Source organism: Crassostrea angulata, chromosome 5, assembly GCF_025612915.1.
Source record: "Crassostrea angulata isolate pt1a10 chromosome 5, ASM2561291v2, whole genome shotgun sequence".
In the NCBI taxonomy this organism is placed as follows: domain Eukaryota; kingdom Metazoa; phylum Mollusca; class Bivalvia; order Ostreida; family Ostreidae; genus Magallana; species Magallana angulata.
In genome coordinates this window covers 35891025-35913293 of record NC_069115.1, presented here as the reverse complement: position 1 = coordinate 35913293, position 22269 = coordinate 35891025, and the positions used below count along the sequence as shown (strand labels likewise).

At 34.9% G+C, this 22269-nt stretch overlaps 1 protein-coding gene across 9 annotated transcripts in view; it reads left to right on the top strand.

Moving 5' to 3' along the window:
- LOC128183698 (syntaxin-binding protein 5-like) overlaps window positions 1–22269 on the top strand; it is a 58351-nt gene that overhangs the window by 8761 nt on the left and 27321 nt on the right. For all 9 annotated transcript variants that reach the window (XM_052852818.1, XM_052852820.1, XM_052852813.1 and 6 more), the window contains exons 3-10: window positions 2784–2865; window positions 4758–4858; window positions 10514–10648; window positions 13457–13520; window positions 17422–17505; window positions 17905–18028; window positions 21071–21146; window positions 21590–21744. In XM_052852818.1, coding sequence (XP_052708778.1) covers window positions 2784–2865; window positions 4758–4858; window positions 10514–10648; window positions 13457–13520; window positions 17422–17505; window positions 17905–18028; window positions 21071–21146; window positions 21590–21744 — 821 coding nt within the window. The remainder of the gene's footprint in view (window positions 1–2783; window positions 2866–4757; window positions 4859–10513; window positions 10649–13456; window positions 13521–17421; window positions 17506–17904; window positions 18029–21070; window positions 21147–21589; window positions 21745–22269) is intronic.

The following is a 22269-nucleotide window of genomic DNA, read 5'->3' as shown; positions in this document are numbered from 1 at the left end:
ATAGTTTTCGCTTTTTTTTTGCGACCCCTTTTAAATTGCAAATATTGGAACATACAGAAATTATATCCTGTATCATTTTCTATAAAAAAAACTTTTTATATTGCAAAAAACGACTGCTGCAAATTAAAAATGTTACAGATTTTCACAAATTTTGTGACACTCGAAAAAAACGGATATATGGTATGCTCATTGTATCTTTGAGCAATCTGAAATTGGGTCATAGTGCAGGTCAGTATGTCAGTTATGTAATTAAAATAAAATGATGTCAAAGTCATTGTGTCATACTGCGCCACTTTTATTTTGTGACCTTTCAGGTATCAATGTGGTGATTCACCTTTTACTCTCCTTCTATTCATTAATATGTCCTTTTTAATTTAAATTCTCTTGCCATTTGTCATTTCTGCCTTATGAAACCATGCAGTTACATAAAATCTTTATACTATTGTACGTGTCATATTATAATTCCTTTTTGGCATACTGCCATAATGTCAAGAGTACCTCTGTCATATTGTTTTGTAATTGTTCTCTTTATGCCAATTTGTTTTGGATATCATATGTTATATTGTTCCAGTGTCTTATTTTATTGTAACAGTACCATCGTATCATCGGAAGGTACCAGAATGCTGCTCTAAACACAAATTAATAATCATATATATAAGTTCCCGTTTTCAGCATGAGATTCTGTAATGTCAATTTATTAAGTTCCAGATAAGACACTTTATGTAAATTGCCCATTCTCGCAAATGATGTTTCTTTTCTTAAGATGAAATTAATAGATGAAAGCTGAAACATTCGTGATGGGTTGGGGATCAATTTGTTTGTTAATGAAGATACTGCTGTATTGATTGGTTGCCTGCAGTTTACTCTTTTGACTTGGAAATACAATTGATTTTGTACATCTAATATTTAAAACGTTTAATATTTCACCATGAAAAATTTACCAAAGTATGGCAAATAAAAAGTGCTGATGAGGGCAACAAATGTGGGCGTAGGTTTTTTTTTCAACTTTGAATTTTTAAATCAGAAAATGATGGCATATTCTTATGAATTTTTTATTAGAATTAATTTAGTAATATTCTGTACAAAAAGATGGGATGATGATTATTGAAGTAGGTTAAACATTCAGCAACAGACACTGGCTTTTGTAAACTGGTTAGTCAGTTACCTGCTTTTCAAATCAGTTACGAAGGGTTCACATTTTTTGATCGAGATTCAGAATACAATGCACCATATAGCATGACTATAAGGTCTCGGACACAAAAAAATATTTATAGATAAATTATGTATGTCACAATTTTGCTTGACTAATTTTTTTCCGTCTCCTATTATGCTGAAGTACGTCATTCATTAAAAAATGTTTGGACAGCTGGAAGGAACTTTCACGGGTTTATCATCGTTCACTGTAAAGATTTGATATATGTACATGTAATATTGGTTGTAATTTTAAAGTCCAGATATTAATAGGTACAAAAATTCTATTAGGATTTGCACGGTAAGCGAGAGTGTAAACAAAGCGTTTAATACGAGGGAAATTTAATGAAAGTCTGCATCCCTCCAATGTTTGTACACAGATTTGGAGACAGTGAATAGCACTGATATAACGGATCGCAAGGCGTGACTCTCCCCGATAACATCGCTAAGCCATGTACGGCAAACTTTTAAAAGGGTGGTTTTAAAGAATTTTTGTAAATCCATGTAATGTCTAGAGGTGGTGCTATATCGTAAATATACACCTTTGAACAGGTGATTTTATGTAACACGATTAGTGTTATTTTTAGGTAATTGTGTCTTGACATATTAAAGGAAGGTTATAAATATACTTCTTAAAAAAGGAGTCCATTTAAAGTTTTCAGTCTGCATGAATTGAGCATTAAGGTTTTTTTCTACAGCTAATGACTAGCTGTTACAAATTCTACGGATTGATCTTTCAAAGTTGGAAGAAAACGGTCTTGAACTCCATGTTTACTTTCAATATTGGAAATACATAACTTATTAAATATTTACACCACTGGTTAAGGTTTCTTGTGAAAAAAAGGGGGAGGAAACTTCATTATGTGTGCAAGTTCAAGGCAAATAAAAGCTGGTCTATAGGTCAAATAGGCACAACAACCAAACATGGATCTGCCAATTACTGGATAAATAATTTCTTCACTGCCTTGGCTCTCCCTTTTATTTGGAATCCTGCTGATTTGAGGATTAATTCTAATGGTTTGTTCAGCAGAGTATATATAGATCATGAGTATAGACCCCCCCCCCCCCCCTGAATTTTTTACCCATATATACTGTATACAAGGAAATATTTGACTTTGTTTTATTTTTTCTTCTTTCACCCTCATTGTCAGCAGGCGAATTTAAGACTTGGCGAACTCCAATGTCTCAAATTATCTCTCTTTAAACACCGCTGTGTCTGGGTTAATTGAAGATGGGGCAAAACTATTTGCAAGAGTTGAAGGGCAAAATTACATGGGGCGAAAATAATCCTGTATACAGTATATTATAACACAAATGTTTGCAGTTGTTCTCACTTTGTAGATCAGGCCTCTGAATTCCTTATGATTTGTACTGAAAATGGTAAAATTTGCATTTGCTAGATGTTTGATACAGCAGGACCTATGTTTACATATGTAGAGGGTTATATAAAAAACTTGCTTTGACTAAAGAACTAAGAGAGTATGCATATATGCACCTTGATTTTAAGTTTGTTATCTTAAGGACACTTCAGATTTTGTTAAATAAACCTCATTGTTTGTGTACATGACAATTTCCTTGACGCATTACTATAGATTAGGGAGACCGGGAGTGGATATTCACTGCAGCCATGGACCAGAGGTGGCCGTCATACAGATCCTCTTCCTCATCAACGAGGTAAGGCCCCCCACCCACCCCACCCACCTCATCTCCTCCATTCCTAATTACACATAGACACAAACAATGGCAAAGGAACCCAAACCTACCCGTCAGCAAATCTTTTTTCCATGTACACTATGAAATCAGAATTTTTAAATTCCGTCTGTAATATTCTCTGCAAATATGGATACACACTCTTCATTTTTTTTTCCATTTCAACTAAAGTAATAATTTGTTTATTATTTTGAATGCATTATATATGCACCACTTGTAAATTACTCAATATGATTTTATAATAACATATATACATTGCCCATCAATAATGTATGCATAGAGAGTGATAAGAGATGATAATTTTCTTACCATACCTGCACATATACCTAATAAATTTTCAACACTGGTCAATGTTGAAATAATAATAACTTGCAAACTTAAGCTAAGGTACATGCAAAGTTACATTTTTATGTGTCTGATATTCTAAGTGGATTTTCAAATACCTATATTCAGATGAAGATTCCAAATGTTTAAATTTTGAATTCATTAAATTGTTGCATGTACTTACTACATTGTACTATATATGCCCCAAGAATTTATCTGTTGACAAAGTACAAGTTCTTTATATACAGTGCATGTACTTTTTGAATAAATGAATATGCTAGAAAAAAATAAGGCAAGCAGCATCATGATTAAAGGTCGAATTGCCTAACATTTTTACTTCATAATCCTAAATCTTAATTCAGTGGCATAATTGGATGGAACAACCTGAAATGCAATGTAATAAAAGAGTATTAGTTGTATTATCCATGAAAAAAACCTCACATAATGTAATTTCTATAATGCCATGTACAATCTTTGATGTAAGCTGCACTTTAAAACAAATTTTTATCCCTTCATTACCTCAACATGTCCAATGCACTCTTATAGAGACAAGGCATAAAAGTGTAAAGGAACCGTTATATCCATCTTCATTTTACAGAAGAAGTGATGAATAAGAAAGCTCGTTTTTTCCTCCGCAGGACGTTGGAGTTATCCGAAGGTCACCTGTCAGAGACTAGAAATTGATTCTCCGTTTAATAAAGAAAGATCTATTCTGGGGGTTCCCCCTCTCTTCTCAGTAATGGAGAAAGTTTATATTAGAAATAATTTTGTCACAAGATTATGCTTCCATGAGAGACTAAATGATTTTTGTTCCTCTTCCTCGGCCTGCCTGTCCGAAGAAAATTGAATTAGCTGATCAACTTCCGATCAGCTACCGTAGCTGATACTTTATGATGAGTTTGTGTTATAGAATCACAACATATGCTTAGCCATGCATCTTTTGGATACTCCTGATTCCTTGTAAGAGCAAATTTATCATACATTTGCTCTTAGAAGGAACAGACAGGTTGATAAACTTAGTTTTGAATATATATGGTAAAATTGAAAAAAAGAAGTGTAACTCCCCACCCCCTAAAAAAATAACATAAATCAATGAATATATATATGTACATCTATAATATTGCAAAAAATATTTCTATGTTTTGTTAATGTTACCCTTAAAGATACGACAATGCTGTTGTTAAAAACACAGCCACATGACTTTATGATAAAAATTAAACCCCTGCCTAATAATACACAAGGTACACATCGCAGGTATAATTTTTTTATTATGAGAAAAATATATATTAACCTCAGGCGCCTGTGGTTAAACAGTGCATATTCAATTACATGCATAACAAAATAATATGTTTATGACTCTTTATTATGATCAAAATTGATACAATGTGTTCAAGCTGTCTTTATGGTATGATACATAGGATTAAAAAAAAATTGTGATGATGATAAATAATGAACACATTTTATTACTGTTGTAAGCTTGTTGATTTAGTTGTTTTGGAATGACTGATGATTTTTTTTCTTGTGTTTTGTAGGGGGCCCTTGTTTCTGTTTGCTCAGATGACAGTATACACTTGTGGAATTTTCGACAGAAAAGACCAGAAATTGTGCATACCCTAAAATTCCAAAGAGAAAGGTTTGTACTGAGAAAAAAAATAAAGACATACATTACTGAATGAATGAGTAAGCTTAGACCTATGGGTGATACCACTGTAGCACGATTTTGTATTGTTGTAGTTTAAGATTTGGTGGGAAAGGGGAATAACTCTACTTTGTATCTCTAAAATCAACTCAATACTTTGATTCAAAGCAAGGAGCATTCTAGGGATTATAGAGGCCATATTCCCCAAGATCAAAACCAAATATATGGATTCAAGATTAGTGAACTGTGATTTTTGTCTCCAAAGTGAGGCAAATTTCATACAGCACTGTGCTCATTTCATGCTTACCAGATTCCAGCGTGCTCTGCACACATACTGACATCTATTATTAAGACCCACATATTCCATTTACACAACGTAGCATAAAATAATGCCTCTCCCATTGCTAGATACTATTTCCTTGAGCATCCAGGTTCAGCAAAGTTGAAGGTTGATAAATCGGTTTTACAGAACTTTACAGTAGATAACTATATATTAAGACTTTTTTCTTTAAAAAAGGGGGGGGGGGTAGATAGGTTGCATGATATTTGCACATTTTTGAGAAATAAATGAAAAAATAGTTGACACCCTATATATTCGTTCCATTGTTAATTTTCTGCAATAAATATATATACGGTGGATATACTGTAGAATCATTGGAACTTGATGGAGCATTTGTTTAAAATTATTAACTCAAAGACAATGAGTTGATCTATAGAGGATCTCATTGAAGCAGTAGAGACAGGTTGTCAGTAATTTTTGCAGAAACAAATATTTAATTAGGGGCTTTACCCAGAAAATGAGGAAAACCTTCAATATATATTTATATAATAAATATACAACATAAAAATACAATATAAGGTACATGCATATCACTATACATAATTTCTATGGTAAAATTTTTTAACTGAATTGCTGTTGGAAGATTTATTTAATATTCCACAATTAATGCTGAAGATCGCAATATATACAGACTACAGAATAACTCCTCGTAAAGAAAAAACACCATGTATCATTGTAGCTATGGTGCATGCTATGCTAATTTTCTGATAACTTATTCATCAAATAGAGATGAAAAGATAAAAGAATGATGATAATTTTTTTGAGGAGTTGAAATAGGCAGGGTTGGTTGACAAGTTGTGACGCTCTTGCAAACCCCTCTGAGACTAGTGAAACAGTGCAACAAAGATTCCCAGTCTCAGATCTATAAGACAGTCCTCTAATCTGTCACTCACAGCTGAGAAGGTCATTTGTATACCAGTCTAGACTGCAATTTCTGATCACCACTCTACTTGTTGATAATTTGTTTGTTATGCGTGGCACCCCATGTATCGTTTACCATAGTCCTACATAGAATGTACAGCCTAGCTAAATGTAGTTTTAGCGAATAATTATGAATTATTTATAGATGTGCTAAGTAGTATGTTTAAAAATGTGTTGTAAGAAGACAGGAATAGATGGCATTTTAAGGGGGATGCTGCAGCAGTGTAGAATCATTTGTTTATGATACTGATAGGGACAGTTGCCAGAGTTGGCATTTGGATGGCATTTGCATTAAAATTCTTCTAGGAATATGTGTACTTTATAACATAATCTTGACTCATAATTTAATTGTTTTTTTCAATCAGAATTTTTTTTTTTTGGAATACTGTACATGCAATGATATTTTCTCAATCCAGACAGCCATTTTCTTGAGTGGGGTGGCTTTCTTTTGTTTTGTTTTTTGGTTTTTGATACAATAAGCAAACTTTTATACAGTTATACTGTATGTAGTGCACATCTTTGACCAGTACTTCCATTTATTGCAACTTATAGTCATTATGTACATCTAAGGTTTTCATTTAGACTCATCTCTTCTTCTATACTTCAAGCCACATACCTGAAAATGAAAAAGGAACCTGCTGTATTGCACTATAAATTGACTTGGAAAAGTATCAGATGAAAATTGTCTGGATAATTTTTTAAAAAACATGTTAAAGGATATTAAGTGGCAAAATCAGATTATTCACTGTATAGTATATTGTGCTACTAGAAAATTGTGTGGCCATTCCCTGCTCTTTGTGCCCAGATCCACATAATTTGTCCTTGTCTTATACTCATTTGCAAGGCAAGACCAATTTGAGCCCAATTTGAGAGTGTCAACAATCTGAGGACCCTGCTATTCTGGTGGCTATATCCATTTTGGTCCATAATCTCTGTCTAAGAGCACTTAATGAAACCAAATGTGGTGTTTCCAAAGTAATACACTGTCAGCAGGCATTTGATCCTAATACAAAACTGTGAAAAAAATCAATTGAACCGAGCTCTTGCCAGTGTCAGTGACCTTGAAATGTGTGTGTTGTTGTACTCTCTCTCTTTCTCTCTCTGTGCATTAAAATAACTAGGGAAATTGGTCAGAGGTTCAAATTTCAAATTGCTGTGGTCAAAGTTGGTCAGGATTAGAAAGATTTGTTGACACTGGAGAATTTAATGAAATAAATATTTTTTTTTTTCCTTTTTTTGGTTATGTTGATACTACTTACTGATAAATTTAAGGTCTCTGAAAGTAGATAAGAAGTATTACTACAATGAGAGAGAGAGAGAGAGAGAGAGAGAGAGAGAGAGAGAGAGAGAGAAATGTTCTTTCTGGAATGTGTGTACTTTTCTGAGAAATTACTTTATTTTGAACTACACTCTTGTTAAGTGTTATGCAAGATCTCTGTATTATAAAGTTAACTGCCAAGTTATTGCTGTGATATATTGGTGCTTTTATTAGAGCACTACTTTACAGCGACAGGTCAGAAGTGGTTGATAAAAAAAAATTAAGTCTATGGATCTTTCTTAATAACATTTTCAAAATAACAGTACATACTTCAATAGTAATTGTTGAGAAGATTTATTTTCAAAATTACTGTAACAAATTTCTCTAAATAGATGTTCGAATTCCAATCCAATCCAAGGGTATTTCCTAAAGTGCTTTGTTTCCCCTGAGGCCTCGACACCGTGGAGGTTGTATAGGTAGCTCCTTTGCCGATCTCTGTTGGAAAGGAAGGTGAAAGCAGGCAAATATTTGTTAATGGTGAAAACAAATCGTGATAACAATGCTTTGTATGTCTATCCTCCTGATGTAGATGATATTCTGTCCACAAAATACAAAAACTTAATCCATGCACATTGAGATGGTTTAATTACAGTCATATGTATTTTCTGTGATGATGTCACATTTGTGCACCCATCCAGACCATTGTGGAGGCATTGGTTAACCTGTGGCTAATGTTGTTACTTCTGGAATTAGAAATAAAGGAAAGTTTTATGAGGTGTTTGACCAGTAAGAGGAGCTTCCATCAGCATGCTAACAATTAGTAATTTGCCACCAATGGAAGTCTATATAAGTACCGATGTACCTAGATTTCCAGATGGAATATTGTGCGTCATTGTTGATTATTTCCGGCTTTCTATTGGCAGACCAAAAATTTCACTTTATTGAATTTAAAAAACAATTTGACAATATGTATTGTTCTCAGTTGTTAAATTTGTGTAATAACTATTGGTTAGATATGTACATGATGTATATTTATACCTAGATTAAATTTTTTTGCATATTTCCAGGGTCTATAGAAAAGTTGGGGATATTGACCCTGGCTTGTTTTGTGCAATAAGTTTCATAAGCCGGTATCACGAAAAAGGGATATTAAATGATTTTCCCGCGACTTCTGCTGAAGTTTGTGTTTGTCTTAGTGAAGAAATTTCTCATTACATAGCAGCTTATGATAGCCACATTTTCAGATCTATAGAATTTTCAGGTTAGCCAAATCGAGGTCAGCCAATTCGTACAATGAAAAAACAATTCAGTCAGCGGCCATTAGTGCAGTCAGGTAGCTCAAACACAAACACAAGATGATTGTGATAATTTAGAAATCAAAGGTGAAGGTCAAAGAGGAATATTGATCCAGCAGCATGAGATGGACAATTTTCCGCATTTTATTGGTAATTCCTCGTTTCCGGGTAGACGGAATCCATTGTTTATATGGCAATTTCCAATGGGTTGGACTTGAAATTTTTATGGACGACTTTGATGAAACTGACCCAGATTCCTGCACTAAATACACAGATCAATCATATTGGATTCTACTGAAGCCTGACTGTCAAGGCTTTAGAAAGAACCAGTAGTTTATTTTTGATACAGAACCTGGAGGGCAGACTCTTTAAAGCTATACACGCTATAATTTGCGTCAATTTTGAATGACAGTGAAAACGCATGTGTTTGTCTACTTATAAAAGTTATCCTTAATCTGTAAATTACAATGGTGAATTCCATCTCGTTACAAAGATATAGATTTTTAATTGTTTATTTTCCTGCCAGGAAAATATACCTTTTCATGAATATTGATGAAGGAAGAGCAAACCGACCTGATTGCGCATGTCCGCGGAGAACTAGGTGGTCGTTATTGTTTGCCTAATTAAATATCCAACTTGATTTTTAATATGCTTAACAGTTGTTAAATTGAAATACATACATGTATAATGAGTAAAATACGCTTGTCATTCACGATACCCTTACTTCTGCATTAACACTTATAGGAACTATAAATAGCACATACATGTAGGGGAAAAACTTAGGTCTACGTCATTTTTTTAAAGGAAGTATTCATATCTACTCACAGGCTTGTATTTTTTTCTTTTGTTTGTACTCGTATATCGGACAAATTTATGCTTTACTGAAAATAACCTTTCCTTTGTGAAACTATCACAATTATGAAGATGTTGACCCTTCACCAGTTTTGGTATGATAGGCTAAATTTAGCTGTCGATATCACGTGATAGATTGATATTCACGAGGAGGCATTACTTTCCTGGCAGGAAAATAAATATTTTTTATTGTTTAATATTTGATATATTTGTTACGTGATCGAATTGAGCATTATAATTAACAGAATAAAGGTAACTTTTATTAGTAATCAAACACATACATTTTCCCCTTTATTCAAAATTGACGCAAATTATAGCGTGTATAGCTTTAAGTTGTAGTCATAGTTGGTGTTATTTAGCCTTCTAAAACATTTTCTGATTTGATGTTTGCCCCCCCCCCCCCCCCTTCCCCCTTCCCCCTTCCCCTTCCCCGTTTCAAAAATAAAAAGTTTAGGGAGGGCACCATTACCTTGCTAGACTTTGTTGCCGCATGTTTTTCTGATATCTCCTTTTTGTCACTGACAGTTCCAGTAAGTGTTATATGTTACATTAAATTTAAGACTTTACTGGAGTAAATTACTGTTTGAAATTGATGATGCATATGATTGATTTAAATTAATAATAAATTTTAGACATACAATGGATTAAGTAATCATTTTCATGATTTTAATATTCAGTGTTTCAATCATCACAAAAAATGTTAAAGTATAGCAGAAATTTTTGATGGGATGCTAATTTTGGCTTATTGAAGGAGCTTATTACAAGAGGCCCACAGAACAGTTGCTGAATTTGCACAAATGGTTATAATTTACTGGATTGCAACATTATGGGACTGTGTGTCTGCCTTAAAAAAATGCTGCCAAAGCATTTGGGATTTCTTGAGCAAGCAAAGCTATACTAGCTGGCACAATGTATTTGTCCATTGTTTTGTACAGTGCTATATTGGATAGAGTAATCTGTTAATATTTTCCCTTATTTTATAGAATCACCTACTGCCACCTGCCGTTCCAGAGTAAGTGGCTGTACGTAGGGACGGAGAGAGGAAATGTCCACATGGCTAACATCGAGACTTTCACCCTCTCTGGCTATGTCATCAACTGGAACAAGGCCATTGAACTGTAAGTATTTCTTAATGGGATTGGCAATATCAGAGAATGAGTAGAGAGGCTCTCTCTCTCTCTCTCTCTCTCTCTCTCTCTCTCTCTCTCTGTCTCTCTCTCTCTCTCTCTCTCTCATCACAGTATGCAGACAGACCATTTGAACAAGAAAAACTGACAAATGGAGATGTCAATTTCTGAACCAAGTTTTTAATTATTGACCAATCTTTTATGGGGTTGTTCATTCATGTGAAACAAAGTTTTATATATCCCACACTTTCCGTGCAGATGGGTTGTCAAGCCAGGAATGGACAAGCTGCTAGCATGTATTTAGAGATGCTTAAGACATAAAGGTCGGCATTTAATTTAGTCTCCTTCATTGATTGGGCGATTTAACAGCTTGGGAGGGTGTTTCGTTACAGTGTCCTCTTTGGGCCCACACACTGCACTGAAGAGAGATCTAATTACGGCAGGGGGGCTAACAATCAATCCCTCAAAATACATGGGGACCCAAGAATTACCAGAATCAGACTGTTGTTTATGAAGAGTTAAACTTCATCTTTTTCACACATAAGGGAATTATTGACCAAGCTCATCGTGACCAAGTTAGGGCAGGCTTGTGTGAAAAGTAATTCTACGGGGAAACAGCTTGCAGCCAGAGCTTGAGAAAAAGATAATATATTCTTTGGACTAGTAGTTACTCTGAAAAGTGCAGTCAGCTCGATATATTTTACACCACATTAATTGTTTCTTGTCTGATTTGTAAATTTTAGGGGTGGGGGGGGGGGGGGGGGTGTAGGAATAAAGTGTCCATTAGTTGAGGTGGTTTGGATAATTGACTTATTGATCAAAAAATTGCTTTTAATGAAATTGTTTTTAAAAACTTTTGAAACAGTATGCATGGTATAACAGTTCAAACATGCAGATCTATAGTAATGTGATGAGCAAGTAGATCTGGTTGCATTATATTTGATTTGAACTTGTGTGGCCGACATGCCATTTGCTAACACAGTTTGCTCAAATTTCCTATATTAGTAATGGAGAGTTAATTTGGAGCCTTAATAGAATTTTTTTTTATTACCTCACACTTCACTCATATTCAAGTCAGAAGTTATCTTGTAGAGCTGAAAGATTTTTCGGCTGCACGTTTCTAAAATCAATGTGGTTTCGCGGAAATGTTCAGGAAAACTGCTCCCAATGGACCAAAAAAACTGTCATCAAGCTATATAAAATGAAATAAAAAATCACAAAATGGAGAAGGAGAGAAATGCAGTTGTGGGGAAAAATTAAACATTGTGGATTTAATTAGCAAATCAAAGTTGCCAGGACCAGACTGCCATCAAGATGGGCTTTCCCTAGTTATTGGGAGAATGCAGTAATCCTGTGGGTGATAGGGTTACATAATCAGAGACTCTATGGGGATGTTTCTACATAGCCGAGTCTCATGTTAGTGCACCAGCCAATGGCAAGGTTCACAATCCAATCGCGGAGCGGCTTTCTCTTTTTTTGATGGAATTTTCGTATGACCATGCTATCTAGCAAGAACATCAGGGACAGCTTGCTTATATAGCGAGCCAGCTATAGCCTGCCCATGCATGCATCAATAGAATTTTTTTTTTTTTTTTTGCAATTTAGTCAAGTGATGAAAAGAGGATATGTATATAATATGTATCTTGAATCAGATTTTTATAGCTGAATATGGAGATGTAAATGGGATGTTTGGAGATAAAAGAAGGATTTGTTGAACTTTGCCTGCATGATCATGAATTTATATGTAGGGCCATTGCATTGCTAAAAATCAATTAAGTCTAGAGAACTCTCCATTTATGATGCATGTATCAAGAGTAATTTTTATCATATAATCACAGTCAAGAAGTTTTAGAATCCAATGTATGATAATTTTTTTTCTTCTAAATGAAGACTTCAATTTAATTGTTTGATGTGAATTTAAAGCCTATGAAAATTTAGATGAAATGCAAAAGGTCGTGGCTATATTTTACAATGTATTAATTACTAGAATTAAGGAATGAGTTATAGGGAGAACTTGCACCACCCAGAGATTTGAGAAAACTGGTCTGTGGGTCTGTTTGATTTTTAACAGTAATATAGAACATTTGTTAAGGACCTGTAAAGGCATTAAAGTCAGTCCATGATGTTCCCCAAAATGTAGCTTGGCTCATCCAAAAAATGCAAAGAGGGAGAGAAAAAACACACGAGTTGAATAGGAATTGCAGCGCTTGGCTTTCTTGAAGAGGAAAAATACAAAATCAATGAATTTTCTAAATGTCAAATTTGATTAATGCGAAGTCCTGGAGTGAGCTGCCCCCTTGTGATCTACATACTGATATCTATTGATCTCTGCCGATTGCTGCAACACAAGATCTAACGGCAGATTACCCAATAACCATGTCAAAATGACATACTCATCCAGTCCTAAAGCTCTGATGAAGAATGAAGGTGGTTCAATCTGATGATCAGCAGGTTTTTGTGTACTGATTCAGAGGGTAGCTATCAAATGAAAGGAGAGTGCATGTAGACTGAAAGGAAGGCCTTGGTAACTGATTGATGGGCCCATGATCACACGTCTTTTAATGGTTTTATGAAAAACCACAGTTTCAGCATATGAAAAGATGAGAGAACAGTCTCCCGCATTAAACTGTTTAATTTTTTTCTTTGATACTAGTAAGCTTTTTTGTGGATTTTTCTTTTTTTTTTTGGGGGGGGGGGGGCTGGTACTGATACATTAATTGTTGAACTGACGTGATGATTACTCTGAAGCTTTGTGTATAATTTTATAGTTAAGGCATTGTCTCTTTTTTCTATCCATAGGTCAAGGAAGACCCACCCTGGGCCTGTAATCAGCCTGACTGACTGTCCAATTGACCCCAATAAGGTGAGCATATATACCAGCATAAACAGACTCCAGCCAGAAAACTGGATTAGTAAAATTTACTGAAATTGGTTATTGTACAGAAAGGCGGTGGGGCAATTTAGGGAATCTTACATTTGAGAGAATCAATTTATCAATCAAATGGGCTGTCCAAAAAGTGTGAAAGTGGATAAAAATGCATGATTCTCTCATGATTTATTAGGTATAGGCTGCTGTGTCATGTGTGTGAGATTCAAATTCCTGGTGTTGAACACAATTCACAAATTGTGACCCCCCCCCCCCCCCCCCCCCCCCCCTTGAAACATGATTCCTCTGAATTTTGTGTGCATAAAGCAGCACTATTGCTTTTGCACTTCATACTTTTGATGTCAATAATTTTGATCCCCAATGAAATGAAATAGGATTCTAAAGTTATATCACATGAAAAATATTTTTTAGCCAATGATCTTAAGGTCATTGACTGCAGAGAACGTAAATTTATATATGAAATAAGATAAGAATACTGTGATTGTTGTGCTCATCTCAGCAGCCACAGTAAGCGAACATCAAAACCATTGTTTACACTTGGGCAAGAAAGTACACGAAGGGCTATTGATCCAATTATAGCTTTGTGCAGGCTCTCTACTGTAATAAAATCTTCATTTGCAAATAAAAAACTAAGGTTGTAGTATATAGCTGTAGTATTTATGTGAAACTGATCTTAGTGGAGGTAAAATTTTACACTTCTATGTGTATCAAACATGCTTAAAGTAGGGCCTGCATGGATTCTTCATTTTGCAAACCGAAAAATTAAAGTATTTTAGGGACATTATATAAATGTGAAATGATCGAAACAGAATGCCCTTGGTTTTGGAAGAAAATTCTTCATGTATCTTGCTACAGTCAGGCCCGGCCTGCAATGGAACTGATTTACTGGTCCGTCAATATTTGTCCAAACAAAGTGCTCACTTAGCAGAGAACCTAAATCAAGTTGCTAGCTACAGCCGACTGCTGATTGTGAAGGGTGGATCAATGAAAATATAGGGGGGGGGGTCAATAAAAGTGTCCTTCTTTTTTCTTAATTTCTGTATCGGAGGCAAACAAGGTCATCGAAAACAAGTTACACTGTTTGATCAATACCAGGCTCTGGGATAACAGTGTTATCAGTGAGATCAGAGGGGCTTTACACTTAATTTGACTGGAGTTTGGGGGTCTCTGCTCTGATTGATGTGTCTTAATACAGTTTTTGTACACAGAATTAGTCAACTTCTCAAAATGAGGACATTCATCCCAGTGGGAAATATGATGTTGAATTTTGCCCATGTTAAGCTACCTGTCATGATGGTTTGAATACAAGGATAAATACTAGATAATGAAAGGATTGAGAGGGTCCTGAAACTCTGTTTTGTCAAACTTTGCTTTCTTTTTTTTGAGTGGGGAGGGGGGGGGGGGAGGGGGAGGAGAGACATTGGATTGGATAGTGAAATATCAACCTGGTTAATAGTATTTCCTCGTTTTTAAGGATAACTTTTTTCTAGCTGTTCGAAAATGTAGGGTACATATTAGCTGCAGGACTGTAGCTCCCGGTCTGAAAAAATTCAGATGGACGACCTGGGAGCTACAGTGCCTCCCATAGTAAAAAACTGCAATTTACGGCGCACAAAAAAATGCGCTAGTTTTGGACTTATTAATCTCATTTATGAACACATTCTGTACAAATATTTGATCCCAAAAAATTCCTCGGACATTTTACTACAGATATCGTCACTTCACTTACTTCTGATAGTCTTTTAAACACCATCACCAGCTTTGTAAATTGAAGTGGTGCAAGTTTGTTTACATTTAAAAATGGCGACTCTCGATCTCGACGTAAATTAACATACTTCATTTTCCGAGGTCGGTTATCATGTTAAGAGAAAATCTGAGACAAGTTAAGTGACGACGTCAGTAGTAAATTTACTAAAGAATTTAATGGTACTAATTATTTTTACAGAATTTGTGTGAAAATAAGGTTAATCAGTCCAAACCTAGCGCATTTTTTTGTGCGCCGTAAATTGCAGTTTTTTACTATGGGAGGCACTGTAGCTCCCAGGTCGTCCATCCGAATTTTTTCAGACCGGGAGCTACAGTCCTGCAGCTAGGTACATATACATGTAATTCAGGTTAATCCAAGTAGTACAAGTATGCCTGAAGGCAAATTTAAGAAAACTGAAATTTTGATTTAGAGTGAATTTAATTCTCATATACAGGTGTACTGGTGTATATATTCTTGACTGTTATTATAAGTAAGGCAAGTAGTGTCTCTCATTTGGGTGTATTTTTAGAGCTAGAGAATTAGGCAGTACAGAGTTATAAAATTTATTATTGAAGCAGTATAATTAAAAATTTCACTAGCATGTTGAATAACTTGAGAATACATTGAATTGTATTAGTAAAATTCTTTGCAATGAGAACATTTACTCTCAACTGATTTCATTTGTACAAGTGCGCTGGGCTTCAATTCATTGTGGATTTTGTTTGACACACAAGGAGAATAGGTTGCCTCTTACTGAGACAATATATATAGATTGATTTTGTGTTTATTTGTATACTTCAATTAAAATTTTTTTCTCTAATTTTGTGGAATGGGTTTACAACAAATTCCACAAAAATTGGTGCTCAGTAAAAATGATGGAACTACAAAAAACCTGGCCATGTTGCTCTTCTACGCCTTCTAGGAACTTCCTCAAGAACTAGGCTAAGTTGATGCAGGGGCCAGAAATTGATCCACTTTCCATATATAGAAAATCTCTATTAGCTGAAGAGTGTATTGCGGTGGCATAGAGATCTCCCAAGGGTCCACCCGCACAGATTAGACATGTATTGGATCTCTTAAGGAGGCCAAAAAATGGACTCTTTGTCAATGAAATGAGGTTTACCCAATGTTGGAAGAAAGCAGTAAAAAGTTCTCTGTAGAGCCATTTTCTTGGTCATATTACTTGCAGGGTATTTTTGGGTTTGTTTTCTGAGAGCATGCACTGAAGGGAATTGAAAGCAGGTTTTTAGATGTTTCCTGTTGGTGTAGGCAATGAAGTCGTGGATGTATGTATAACAAAAATCATAATTGAAATTGAGTTTTTGTTAAGTGATGTTTTGAGTGATTCATACTGTAAAAAAAAACAACTTTGCACTGATTTTAATATGTTTTGCAGAAGCATAAATTTTCTTTGATCATCTGTGTAGCACTCTCAAGTATGTTAAGGTCCCTGAATTTCAGAGGTTTATATAGTATTGCTAAAAAGAAATTTCCCATCTGTCTTTTAACATTAATTGAAATTTGAAAAAATAACCCATTAATGTTTGATGAGTTTCCTTGATCAGTCGATTCATTTACTTTCTAATAAAGATAAATCCACTGTAACAGCTGTATGTATTTTAAAGAACTGTAAAACAGATCAACATATAGAGCTGCACATCAATTTGTACATACCACAAAGAGGTATAGTTTAGCAAACTGCGAATGCAGATAATGATGTGATTTTTTTATTTCCATGAAATTGAGGTTCTAAGTACTCCGATTCTTGCTTATTCATGATCGAAAATGTTTACGAACATTGTTGTTGAAAGTTGGCATTGAAAGTTGATAATTTCATCAATAATAAGCTATATATAGTCTAAAGGTATAATATATTCAGTATTTACAATGTTATCTGTCTCATTTGCATGCAATGAAATGAAACAACCTTGGTAACAGGTTTTGCAATTACATTGGAGTCTGTTTACATTTGAGTAAGCATTTAACCATTAGATCATTTGGGGTACATGCATTATGAAATGATCTGGCTTTAGGGTATTTGTCAAGAGAAGTACATATATTTATAATTATTGTGGTAAGTTCATAAATGTGTAATTTTTAGCACTAATATGTTTATCCATTTATTCACAGTTGCTGATAGGATTCGAGACAGGAACCATTGTGCTGTGGGATCTGAAAAGTAAAACTGCAGAATGCCGATTCAATCTGCCAGAGGTAAATAATCTTGGATTTCCTCTGACTCCCATATCCAATGATATGTATCAATGTTTCCTCTACAAGTTAAAGCAATAGCCACATCTCAATACAGCATCAGCAGTATACACCAGTGATATATTAATGATGAAGAAAAACATTTTTTTCATGCATTGCTGAATCTGTCTCTTGGGAAGTTATATGTACCATAAACTCTGCAATATGGACTTTTTATTCTGACAATACAAATTCCCACATTGCATATACTCAATTCTACATGTAAGTCTTAGGTGTCTTAAAATACGTAGCCTTCCTTGATATCCTCTGAATAAGTAATATGTCGTTGTCCTCTTGCATGTCTTTGTGTGGGATGGGGCTATGATGCTGTGCACTGAAGGTGTACGCGGTTTTCTATTGCAGGCTCTGCGGTCGGTGTCCTGGCACCACGAAGGGAAGCAGTTCATGTGCAGCCACACAGACGGCAGTCTGACCACCTACAACATCAAGCAGCCGCAGAAACCGGTCAGCGTCATGATGCCACATGGTGAGTGCTGTGGGCATGTTGTAATCGCTTAGTCAAGACATTCAGTAGTCTTACATAATCATTGCCATGTTCTAACATGGGGTGTGTTGAAGACATGTTGTAATCGCCTAGTCATGACTTTATATAGTCATACATTATCATTAATTATCTCACATGATGAGTGTTGAAGACATGTAGTGATTGCCTAGTCATTACTTTATATAGTTGTACATAATAAATGTCATCATAATACCACATGGTGAGTGTTGAGGATGTTTTCCAATCAGTCAATCAAGACTTTAGTATTGAATTTCAAAGGTTATGTCATGATGATTAAATAATTAACACTGTACAAGTTAAACAAGTTCTAGGAAACTTGTCAAAAACCAGATGTTATTAAAATGGTTCATATGATGCTTGTCAATTGCATGATGTCACATGATTTCTATCATTGTTGTCAAAGGCATGATGTCACATGATTTCTATCATAGTTGTCAACGGCATGATGTCAATGGCATGATGACACATGATTCTGACATAGTTGTCAAAGGTATGATGTCAAAGGCATGATGTCACATGATTTCTATCATAGTTGTTAAAGGCATGATGTCAATTACATGATGTCACACGATTTCTATCATAGTTGAAAGTGGTTTGAATGTAGTTATGGCAATTACTTTATTAGAAATCTGATCAGTGGCAGGATGTCAAATGGTTAGTTTGGGACATGATGGCACTTTACATGTATGATGCAGTTGTTGAGATTTTGTTCTTTGCATTAAATGCTGTGTATATGGTGTTATTGCCACAACAGCCTGTTGTTACACAATGACACTTACTGGTTTGTTGATGATGATTGTGATGACTGCTTTGTGTTAATGGATTGTGGTAAACACGACTGCTTCAAGCTAGGGTTCTTTGATTGGCACATAGTAGAAATAGATACGGTTACAATCCCCTGAGCTTGAATTTTGAGCACACTGAATGTTGTTTGCTCAGCGTGCTAGTCAATTTAGGAGACTTTAACAAATGACAAACTTTTAGGACTCTCTTTGATGTGTTGTGAAGCACTGACTTGGATATGGTAGGTATAAGATTTCAAAAGTTCCAGTAGACTGAGAATTGATTCTCTCTGCAACCATCATGTGATTATATACACACAGAGGCATTACTGACTCAATGTCTCTTTTCTACATTGCATTTTGGCATCAAGTTATGACCTCCATGCATGCAGAAAGGAAAGTATTTGAAAAAAACACACACAAAAAGCAGACCCAGTTCATTTCTCTTGAGAAGTGCATAAACAAAACTAATAGAATCCTTATTCTTAAGTCTGCAACTGAATAGGATTGAAGAAAATTACTCCCCCTGTTCCAGTAATGAGCAAAGAAAACCTGAACTTTCTCAGGAGATTTGCAAACACAAAGGTCCAGCCATGTAGCAGATGCTCCCATTGAGCAATTTCAGCACGGTTGTCTGTAAAGCAATGGTAATTGATGGAGGATCTTTAGGTCTTCCTGGTTCATCCAAAGACTAGGCCATCAGGGTAGACCATTAAAAGGAGAATTGATCACGAATCTACACGACAGTTTCGTTCTCTTTTTTTTTTTATAAGAAAAACCACAAAAGCGATAGGTTTTTATAAAATAAAGAAACTTAGTCTTGATTTGTTGCTCTTGGCGGGCCATAAAGTTTATCATCTGAGAGATATTTTCATGACTAGAAGCAGGTTTCAACAATTAATATAAACAAGTGGTTGGTGGAATTGCCATTTGATGATGGAGATCTGAAATTTCATGGGATTCTGCCTTTCATAGAATGATTAAATGTTATTAGTATGTAAGACAAGAAAAAAAAAGCAGAGCCAATGCTATTCTATCATTATGGCATTGTATCGAAAGAAATCTGTTTGCTTCGAAGCTTTAGATTTAAGGAGGAATATTGGACACTTTAAGATATTGGTATGAATGAAAGTACATCATATTTTATAAATAATCATAGTTAATTAAGATTTGGCCATAGAATAAATATTCTAAGATTGATGCTAATAGAAGCAAAACTTGTATATATTTGAAAAAGAACTGGACTTGAACTCATGGCAAAGAATTAAGTCATTTCTAACTGTGGTATACTGTTACATATGAAGGCAACATAATTGCACATTTGAATAACTTGGATAATTTTTAAGTATACCACTAAACTAAATAGTCAACTGTTTTGTATTGCTCCTTCTTGCTGTGAATGAGTTGAGGCCATAATGCCTCAAAATAAGGATGAACAGATATGCAAGTATATGTATATATTGAAGAAGATGCTGCATTAATTTGCATTATAAGGAAAAGAAGCTGTTGTATGTGCATATCTGTAGATATAAAAATGCTTACAAGCAAGATGCTTTTTTCACAGTGGTTTTGCTTATGGGTGGTTTGTTGTTGTTTTTTCCCCTTTGGAAGATATTGGTATTGCTTTAAATTGAAACTGCATGTTTTTTTGTTATTCAGCCTTCAGGTTGAAGCCATGTTCATAAATCTGTAGAACGCTGAAAGGAGAGTAAGATTAAGACGAGCTGAGAATTAATTTCCTCTAAGGAATATCCCAGCAACAGATTCATGCCTCCTATTGCCACTGAATCAGTTGATTCTACATCATTACGGCGGTGATAAATGGAGAAAACAAGAGGATGACATTGGAGATAGACTGCGTCAACTCGGTGTTAAGGTGGCTCGTCTTAATATAGTTCAGGAAGCCAGCGTTTATTATCAATCTGTGTGATGTGGTTTAAAACAAATAGTGCCATTGACATTTTAATGACTATTTTTGTTGAGGTGCAATTTTCTGTACCGAATAACCGAAGATTGCGGAACAAGCTTCAGCAAACAAAGGCAATCTAAAAAATTGAAATATATTGAGTCATTTGTCTTGATTTTCTTAAATCTTAAACTTAAAAGTTTTTGGTAACTGTGTGTTTAGTCATAAAGATTAATTACAGGCCATTAGGGGAAACATAAGGAAGATTAAATTCCTTAACTGTTTATTTATATAATTGTATTTACATATTTTCAGCTCAAATGGGCAAAGATGGAAAACTCAACCCTTGTAAACCAATAACCAAGGTCGAATGGAAATCAGTCAAAAATGGGTAAATCTTATGTATATTCATATAGATTAAAAATTTATGTCCCAACAATAAAAACTTTTCCTTAATATAGTAAAGTTCATCTTAGTAACTCAACTTACCTCTTCGCTGGCTCATAAGGCTCAAATATAATCAAGTTAATATAAAAGTACAGTCAAACTTCGTTATCTCGAACTAAATGGGACTATTTACAAACTTCAAGATATTCGAGTATTTGAGATATCGAGGGTAAAATACTTAAAAAATAATTGGTTGGGACTTACAAATCACTTCAACATATCCATTGTATTCGAGACACAGTGTTTGAGATATCAAAGTTCAACTGTATTGTTATCTGATGTTATAGTAACTGTTTGAAAATCCGATGCTGTAATTTTGTTGTTGTTTCATGGGTATATAGTTAGAATTGTTCATATAGTATTTAATGTTGATGGTTTACCCTGTAGGGAGCCCCTGGTCATCTTCTCGGGAGGGATGTCCTACGACCGAGCAGGGAGGACCCCCAGCATCACGGTCATGAACGGCAAAAGTACGACGGCCCTGGAGATGGAGCACAACATTGTAGACTTTGTGGTGCTGTGTGAAACACCATGGCAGAACGGTAACTTTGGGAGACAAATACAGGGAAACCTGGCTACTGTGGTTTCATCAATATTCGTTGAATACAAATTTTCGTGGATTTTGTTGTTAAGTTTAACCATGAAATTAACTGTTCATTAAGTGCAATTTCTTCTAATGATTTGTATTGATAGGGTCATTGGTCATGAATTTAGGTATCCTTGAAACTGCATTTCACCATATCCACGAAAATTGATACCCATGAATATTTAATGAAACCACAGTATACCAACATACTTATAGAGAGTGTTGGCTATACTGTTATACTGATTAAAAAAAGATAGATTTTTGGCTATACTGTTTTGTTATACTTTCATGTTAAATACTGAAATCTGATTGGTTAAGACGCAGTTAATAATATTTACTATTACCCTCAGCGTTAGCAACGCACTTGGCAACGGGTAACATTAAAAAATGTTACATGCGCGAAAATTATGCGCATACGGTTCGCTGTTGAATTCACGTTATTCCTATATAAAAGCAGTAAAATTTTCGTAAAAATTTTAAA